This window comes from Erigeron canadensis, chromosome 8 (assembly GCF_010389155.1).
Source record: "Erigeron canadensis isolate Cc75 chromosome 8, C_canadensis_v1, whole genome shotgun sequence".
NCBI classification, from domain to species: Eukaryota; Viridiplantae; Streptophyta; class Magnoliopsida; order Asterales; family Asteraceae; genus Erigeron; species Erigeron canadensis.
In genome coordinates, this window is record NC_057768.1 from 3,570,341 (window position 1) to 3,579,988 (window position 9,648).

General features: G+C 30.6%; 1 protein-coding gene across 3 annotated transcripts; it reads right to left on the reverse strand.

Annotated features, from left to right (window-relative positions):
• Positions 1-442: 442 nt before the first annotated feature.
• On the reverse strand, positions 443-8,594 carry LOC122611075 (floral homeotic protein APETALA 2-like). 3 transcript variants are annotated; one of them, XM_043784037.1, is made up of 10 exons: positions 8,379-8,594; positions 7,525-8,060; positions 7,225-7,250; positions 7,056-7,086; positions 6,860-6,947; positions 6,570-6,715; positions 5,550-5,594; positions 5,370-5,461; positions 4,800-5,146; positions 443-2,001 (listed from the first exon to the last, which is right to left on the reverse strand). In XM_043784037.1, the coding sequence occupies exons 1-10, from the start codon at positions 8,388-8,390 to the stop codon at positions 1,852-1,854; spliced, it is 1,473 nt and encodes a 490-aa protein (XP_043639972.1). In that variant the 5' UTR covers positions 8,391-8,594; the 3' UTR covers positions 443-1,851. The 3 variants fall into 3 exon arrangements, with proteins under 3 accessions (XP_043639972.1, XP_043639971.1, XP_043639970.1); XM_043784036.1 differs by lacking the exon at positions 8,379-8,594 and having other exon boundaries at positions 443-1,995; positions 7,525-8,326; XM_043784035.1 differs by lacking the exon at positions 8,379-8,594 and having other exon boundaries at positions 7,525-8,319.
• Between the last annotated feature and the right edge of the window lie 1,054 nt (positions 8,595-9,648).

Below are 9,648 nucleotides of genomic sequence, written 5' to 3' on the forward strand. Positions count from 1 at the left end.
TAAGATTCGAATCCGAGATCCTAGGTAAACTCACGTAATGGATTAAAGTTGAATGAAAGTTATTGTTAATTGAGATAAATTGAATTGATCATTTTTATTTTATTTTAATGTAGCGATGATACTTTTGTAAATTGTTTGAAATTATTAAATTTGAAAGGTTTTCTCCTTTCTTAAAGTTTCCATAATATTTTGATTGGCCTTTTGTAGTATGGCAGGTGGATGGTGGGCTCTCGGGGTCCCAAAACATGCAAGATAAAGCGGTGTCGGCAAACAAGGAATGCAATAGTAAATTACGGCTTTTCCTGCTTTACCTTACAGCAACCACATTTATGTACCTCTCTTTGACAGTTTGACTCGATTTTCAGTTCATTCTTTGCAAGGTACATTTTTATATTCTTCGAAGGGTTTTTGTTTTTTCTTCAATCAAAAGACAATTAACTACTTACACAAATACATACAAATTCAATATATATCTATCAAGTATGTTTATGTCTAACTCAAAAACTAAAACCAACAATTTATCATATTAAACGATAAGATTTTTTTTTTCGAGTGACAAGCTTCCAATAAACAAGCACCATACTATCTAGAGCTGACGAATCGTATCTTCACATATTTGGAGCGTGCGAATAGCACAAGGTGTTAACAAGTCTTACCAAGTATCCCCCATTGTGTTATGGTTCGTAGATCGAAAACCATTTTTTTTTTCCTTTAAACTTTTTGCCTTTGAAATATCAAAAATATTCTTAAACATATACATCTAATATAATTATAATACTCTTAATGAAATAATTTAAAGTATTTTCCAACACTTAAAATAACTATAATACCACCCTTAACAACAACTACTTTTATATTCACTACCATCGTAGCCTCCATCACCGTCCCCATTATTGCCGCCCCCACCACCACCTACGTCATCACTATAAATTAAGTATGTATGAATATATCACCTTGTTAATTATACGTTCTTTAAACCTCTCGATCACTATTCATCTTCAAAAGAACAATAATCAGAATAAAACTTACTTTACACTATGCACGACTTATAGTCTTGCCGTTGGTGTGTAGGCATCTAATAACTGTTGGTCCTAGCTAGTTTTGTGTATTGAAATAAAAGAAAAACAGATTTAATTCGCAACATGCACTAAAGGTTTTCTCAATTATTAATAGTTCTTATTGATTTAAATCAAAGATGAAGAAGTAATATGATCAATTGGCTAAAGATAGAGTACTGCTTTTAATTTGCTGCTCATTGAAAAGGTTGTAGAGGGTCAGTGGGTGATTTGTCGACACCAACTTACCAAAGATATGTTTGTCTTCTTCTGGTATCGAGACATTTGTGCTAATTCCACTTCAACGAGACATATTCTAACGTTAGATACTTAGATGATTCTAATTAAGGGCTATGAGTCCTTTTTCCTTCTAGTGTACGTATCAAAAGATCGATTAAAGAAGCCAGTTGAGCTTCATATATGACCAATAAAATTATACTAACTATATTGACATTTAGATTTATTACATCCCTACAATTACTCTCCCCTTAAATAGTTATAAAGAATTTGACCCATCTTTACAAATTGAAACTAGCTATATATATATATATATATATGTATATTACTCGTATGAAATTACTTCTTGTTTCATCTCACACTCACAACTATGAAATTGACCTTAATTAATTACTTGGATTATTTACCTTTAATAATTTCATTTTTGCTGTTTTTACTGAGGGGCGCTTGAATTGAGAGACGATGATTCATGAAAAGTGACACAGGAATATATATATATATATACATATATAACAATATATATATATATATATTTGTTTATGCAGCAATGTCGGGAGGGTCAAAGGTTGAATTTTGGCCGTGGGAATCCTGATGATGCTGCAGCATAAATTTGGTGTGGAGGGGGTCCATTGTAATTAACATTATTTTCACTTGAAGATACTGGCAAATCATTACCTGCTCCTTCCATACTGCTGCTTGGAAACTGCATCTACAAATAATTATTTACATCGATTTAATTAGAATTAAGTAATTAATAAAACTATTTACGTATAACCAAAAAATACACTTGTTACATCATCATTAAGTAGCCTATGATACTTCTAATTAAATTATCGTTAGAATTATTGTAATTTTTATATTAGTTTGCATCAATCAACGTTCAAATAATAAACTTTACTTACAAATTAAGATAACTACAATGACCACTCCGATAATGACTGGTATAAATTTTAGGGGTAAGTACCTAGGAATGTAATGAACTATGCACAAATGTTTATGTTGTGTAATGAACTACAAAGATGTTTATTGTATGTAATGAACTTTCAAATCTAGGTTATTGGATGTATTCGATCAATCAAAAGTGTACAAGTGACAGCTTAGATAGTTGCCACATATACCCGGATACATTCAATAACCGAGATTTGAAAGTTCATTACATACAATAAACATATAGGTAGTTCATTACATAACATAAACATTCGTGCATAGTTTATTACATTACCAGGTACTTATCCCTAAATTTTAATCAAAAGAGGGAGGGAACTTGAAACGTGGTCAATGGGCCGGATGAGTAAAAAAACATGCACGGAATAACCTAAACCAAAAAAGGTCATCTATATATTTATGGGTTTAAATAAGCTATGGAGTAATTAAGGCAATCTACTTCTTTGAAATGTTTGCCAAAAGTACTAAAGATTTGAAGCGAAGAAGTTGGTGGCTGTCTGACTAATCGAGGATAGAAGTAACATAACCATTTTCCTTTTTCAAGTTTACTTTTAACAGATAGAGATTCAATATTTACGCTGCCATTCCAAAATAAAAAAATATATTGTAAATATAAAGTTATTTTAGTAAATATAAAGTTATTTATATTTTAGTAAATATAAAGTTATTTAAAAATTAAAAACAAAAGCTCTAAGCTTCAAATAGAAAAGCTTCCTCAAACATTGCCTATATATGATACTCTACCTTCCTAGAAAAAAAACTCTACTCCCTATATAAACTTCCTGTAAAGGATGAACTTTATGTATTCGAAATGGAAAAAGGGAATATGGGTTGTTCCCCGTCTAATCTTATAGAGAAATCTCACATTCAAATATTTTAATTAGTTTTTTTATTTTAAATAAATCATTGGGCTCTTAACGAATTTTATGATTCAGAAATTAAAATCCGATCGGTGTTTTTCATCTAAGCTTAGATGGGGATAACCCAATACTCACTTCCACATTTATAATAATGAGTTGTGATTTGTATACAACGCTTCTTAATTTATAGAATCACTAATAAGGCCCTTTTATTATAGACGTCCATTTGGACGTCGGACACAAATTTTCCATTCAAACGTTATAACGACCGAGCGTCATATGTCGGCCTCCATTTCGTATATTATATTCCAGATTCGGACACACAAAAGGTAGAGGGTCGTGGGTCTGTGAACGAGGTTTATGTAGTAAAGAAAAGAAAAAAAAAAGATTTTTAGGAGTGGAAGAATAGAGGGAAAGAAATAGAAGTTCTTATAAAGAATGAGTGTTCTTGAGGTACCCTACAAGAGACAAAACGGATGTTTTTAGCAGAAGGACTAATAATCATTTATGTTATTAGCATCTTTCGAATACAAGAATCTCAAATGCTCATGGTATTATGAGACCACCTAATTAGGGTTTTTGAATAAAATCATAACACATAACATTAAATTTTACAGAAAAGTGCATAAAAAGGGTGATTAATTAGTTAGCTAGAACAACAAATAATAATAATAAAGGATGAAATATTAAGCTAAATATAGAGTTTGTCTTTTACCGAAAGATACAAGTATATATATATGTTAGAGTCAAATATATACTGTATTATTGTTTCACAGTATTACTTTTTCTGGGTTTTATAATAGATTATTAAAAGGGGTAGTGGGAATTCATATGTGGTGAGAAACCCGGCCAGCAGCACCAATATATAGATCTAATTATTGAATCATATTGTGTGTTATGCCTTGTCAAATATATATTTATTGGGAAAATGTTAGATGATGTTACGTCATGCATGATGTTACATTCACAAAAACTCAAATCTTTTTTTACATATATCAAAAAGCCCCCATATTTATTTATATAGTTAGAGGAGAGTCTTATTTTGAGAATTCATTTTTTTAAGAACTTTGAGAACTCTTAAATTATGTAATGAAACACATGTTTTTTTTATTCATTCACATGTAAAACGTTATAAAAATATATGCTGTAGAAAAAGTTTTTTTCAAAACCTTATATATACACCCATTTGTTAATATGTGAACAAAAACGTGAATTATTTATTTACAAGTTCACAAAAGGCTATTTTGAAGGTTTTTTAAAAAGTTTCTTCTACAACATACTTTTTTATATCATTTCACATGTGAATGAAAAAAAAAAATTTATGAACAAATATATTATTTAAGAGTTCTTATAGTTCTTAAAAAAAATTGTTTCTTACAATAAAAAAAATCTATAGATATATACAGAAGCACACATGATACACAGATATAAACACTTCTTTTTTTTCTTTTCTTTCCTAGACCAATTGTCCATAAACATTACATTTTCACATAAAATAATGTACAAAACTAACTTCCATCGACTTAATACACCAAGTGGAGTATAATAAATCAGTGTAATGTTTTTTTGATAGATAAAAGTTATTGAAAAAGCTGACACTCCAAACAGAAAAGTTCTTTGAGAAGATTTTGCATTGTATATAACAATAAGATGAAATAACAAAAAATCAAAACTAAAGGGAGAGGTAGAAAGGGGGGCTCACTTGATGACTTGATGAGTTGAAGACTAGTGGATTAATGAACATATGATGCATAGATGAATCAACCGGCGGTCTCAAAAAATCCTTGTATCCGTGTGCTTCACTACGATTTGTATACGATTCAGGATTTGTATGACTTGGAAGCTGTATTTTTTCCGAGTCATTTCGTTGGCCGATGGATCTAAATCCAAGTTGAATTGAGTTGGAGTAGCGATCATCCTTTACAAGATGACCCATTTCTCCTACATTGTTATTCGTATTCGATCCCAAGCACCCACCCAAGCTCAAATCAAGGTTGTGGTGATGGTCTGATGTTACATTGTTATGGCTATTGTTGTTACTTGAACATTCTGCACAACAAAAAGTTTAAAACCCACAAATTTCAGATTCAAGGAACAAAGGTATCCAAATATGAGTAGAATAATATGTGTTCATGAAAGAAATTTTTAAAATATAAAAAATGATGTTTTACATGTAATATTAACGGCACAACTTGTTATCTGTTTATCTATATATAAAATGCTCGAAATGTTATGTATGAATTCTTATTGGAAAAAATGTGTTGTGTATTACCAGTCAAATTGAGCTCATTGTCATATATACTTGAATCAAAATTGGTTACAGCAGCCTTCCCATTACATTTGATAGCAGCCTTGTCATAAGCCCTAATTAAGTTTCCAAAAAATTAATCATAGAGTTAAACCCTAGATTATTTTGTCATATTAAGCCTTTAAGAATAGGAATTTATTTTACCTGGCTGCATCAACTTCTGTATCAAATAGACCCAGATATACATACCTGTTTAATAAGCACATAAAATGCTAAACATCAAAGTTGACAAAAGAAAAATATAGATATATATCATTAATAAAATCATCTAAAAAAGGAAAGAAATCCCAAGTGTCTTGTTATTAGATCTATTTACTATCAATAAAAAGGAGAAGGCATCTAGCTACTACCTATGTGAGTAAAACCAAAAAAAACAAAAGAAAAGGAAAAGAGGCCGGGTAGCACAAAACTTAAAAGTGAAGAGAAGAATGTGCCAAGTAGCTAGCTACACATAGGTAGCTAAATGTAGGCATCTACAATTTAATACTATAAGAAAAAGAATTCCTTCTAGCAGCTTCAATCTTATTATATGTTTAAAATGCTTTAATATATAAATTAACCAAAAGATCATCACGTGACAATTGGATAAAAGGGTGTTTCGATCATATTTATTGGAAATTATATGGTGAAAATAATATATTTTTAATACAAAATAAAACATTACAAATGACAAGAAAATTGTTATTTTTCATTTTCTGCAAAATTAGCATCCAATAATGTATCAAAAAGATCACATGACAATGGATAAATCAATAGTTACATCTTATTTGGCAAAAAAGAGGTTATTTCCAATAGAGCTAGCTAGAGATACATTTCACATTATCACATGTAACAAAAGTGCTTTTTTTCTAAGTTGTTTAACAATATCAAAGTTTATGAACTAATTTATTAAACCAATGTACGCAGAAAACAGACCCAGATAAAATGTCTTATGTATATACCAACCGACACATATGGACAATTAATGTAATTTTGAATGTACATGATAACGTACATAATGCTTCTATATATGTGTATGTATATATAAATATATGTACATGGGGTGTATGTATATCAAATATTACATGTATAACGTGTAATGGCAAATTGTTGTCCCGCAAAATAGGAAACAAAACGATTGCCTCAAGAATAAGCAATAGAAAAGGAAGAAGAAAAAAAACGTACTTTTTGCCTAAGAATTGGCCCATTCTAGCTTCCCATCTACCACATTTATGCAATGTAACACCTCTGTATTTTGAACTTCCTCTTGGAAATCCTGTACTTTGTCTCCTTAGCACATGCACAAACTCTTCTTTTGTTAGATTGTGCATCTGTTTTTTCATAATTAAATCCATATGTTACAAATACGTACGTATACGTAAATAAAAATAGACACTCAAAATGTTGTGCCTTTTTTTCTTGAAAATTAACACACACACACACACAAACATTGTTTATTAATTAAGAACACTAACTTGTTTTAGGTCTTCTTGATAGTCTTCAAGGTTAAAGTTTATGTCTGCTTCCATTCCCCTAAACTTGATGGCTGCCCTATCATATGCTCTACACAAAGAATGAAATCTTTTAGTTAGTTAATTAAGTATACTTAATCCACATTATCTAGATTTATATAAATCAACATTGCACATTTTATACAATGTACTAGCTTACCGAGCTGCTGCGTGCGCCGTGTCAAAGCCACCTGGTTTATAATGAAAAATCAAAATCAAATTACTTCTAGATATTTTTATTCCTTTTACTATATACGTTAACGTTTATAATAATTAGTTTTCTTATTATGGCAAAAATGAAATGAAGAAATGAACGGAATTAATCATACCTAGATAAACTTGCTTCCCACAATCCCTAATTAGTCATACAAAAATAAAATAGTAATTAGTTGAAAATTGTAAGGAAACAATTATATTATAAATCAAGAAAGGATACATAATTGCCTAAATACTTTTGGCCAATAAATTTGTTTAAACATAAATTATAAAATACGATATTGCATTGGGAATACGTCACAAAAATCATCTAATCTTTTCAATAAATGACAAAACAAGAAAGTGGGAATAAAAAATTTGTAGGAAAATGCAACTTGCAAAACTATAAACAAAAAAAATTCAAAAAAACCTACCATATATGTGATTCCCACCGGCCGGTTCGCCGGTAAAAGGTAACACCACGATACTGTGAGCTCCTTGACCGCGGGCCACGGCGGCTTTTCTTCATCTGTTGAGGAACCACGGCGGCAATATTTTTTCCGACGAACCCGTCAGTAACACCGGCAACACCATCGGTTGACTGGTGACAGAATTTGACACCAAACCAATGAGCAGTAGGAAAACTAGTAACCGGCGGAGGTATCATATCTCCACCACCACTAGTGGATGTAGTGGGGCCCACCTCAGAATCATCCACTGGAAAAAACTGTCGTGTAACCGGCAGATCACCCTCCCATGATGAACTTTCCGTCATGGAAAAACCAAACAACCGGCTATCACCGGTAGTAGTAGTGTTTCCATCTCTTGGACACCCTTTATCCGATTCTTCATCGTTGGAGCCACCGTCTTCTTCCATGACTACGGCTGATGAACTCGAGTTCGATACCGGACCGACCCGTTTACCCTTATCATCTTCGGCTTTCTTTTCATTATCTTCTTGATCAAGTTGCTTTCTCCGACCAGGAAATCCATTTAGATCCCACATTTCCAAATACCTTTTTTTTTCTTCTTTCTTCTTATATATATATAGATTTGATATATATATATATATATAGATAGATCAAAAATGGGATTATTTTGTTATTTTATTCTTGTTATGTTTTATGGGAGTTGGTCTAAAAAGAAAGCAAAGAACAAGAAAGCTAGGGTTTCATTGATATAAGATGGGCTATAAATATATAGCTATAGAAACACTACACATATCTTACTAGATCTTGTATATGTGTAAAATCTCTTTAGTCAATATATATATATACAATCAACTTACCAAAAACAGCATGGATGAAGCAATTTTACATTAGGCCATGACCAAAAAGCAGAAAATTCATCTTCTTTTAATTTCTCCTTTTTTTTTTTGTTTCTCTTTACTCTTTTATAATATATCTAGACACACACAAACACAAACAAACCTATAGATACATATACTAATAAAGGTGTATGTGTATGTGTGTGAGATATATGGAGAGTTTCTCTTTGTGTTCTTGTGAACTTGTTTTTCTTTTTGATTGAATTGTACTACTTTACTCTTTTTAAAAAAATCCAACTATCTCCTCCTTGTAATCTTCTCATTTACACATATCTATATCTATATATTGATTTTAGTGAGAGAGAAGAAAAGGAGAGGTAGAGAGAGAATGAACCATCTCTTTCTTAGACAGCTCTCCGACGTTAAACCAAATCGAAAAAAGAAGTTTATATATATATATTATATATATGTATGTATATGTGTATGTATAATGGGAATAATAATAATAAGAAGAAGTCACAAATGAAAACACTTTAGTTTTTGTCTGTTTTTTCTCTCTCACTACAATTATATTATATACCCTGGAAAGGAAATAGACAACACCAAGACTAGAAAGATGACTAATTACTCAATTTCCTTATTTAGTTAATGTTAATTAATTATATGTGACTGTCCTATGTATCCCTATATATCCCTATATATCATCATACCTTCTCATTCATTCATTCAATTATCGACATTATTATTGCCCACCATTTCTTTCATATATCTTTTACCCTTTTGACATTTCTTTTCTTTGAATTTTTTTTTTCCTTTACCCATCACACATGACTTCTACAAATAGTAATTTTGAATGAATAACAAAATTCAGGTTTTATGCAAATTCAAAATAATTAAATTGCATTTTAACAGACTCATTATGAACGAAAGATTTATCTTGTGACAATTACTCCGTGAACTTTATCATCAGCTGCTTTAGTCAGCTAATGTATCAATGTCAATAGTTAATCATTTGGTGTGTTAAAGTGTTTACATAGACATTTGTTATTCGAGAATCGGAGAATTAATAATGTATGTTTTAGTTAAGTGTGTAACTTATTTCCTTCTTAGATAGATACATTAACGTGTTCTTTCTTTTGGTTATATAGTGTTTTATAATATTCCTTTTTTTTAGATTTCCAGAATAAATTTGGTTCTTTTACATAATTCTTTTATATTATTATAAATAAAAATAAATTAAGCTTACGAAATCTCAGAGCCATTTCTTCAACAATGGGCTACAAAATAGCTT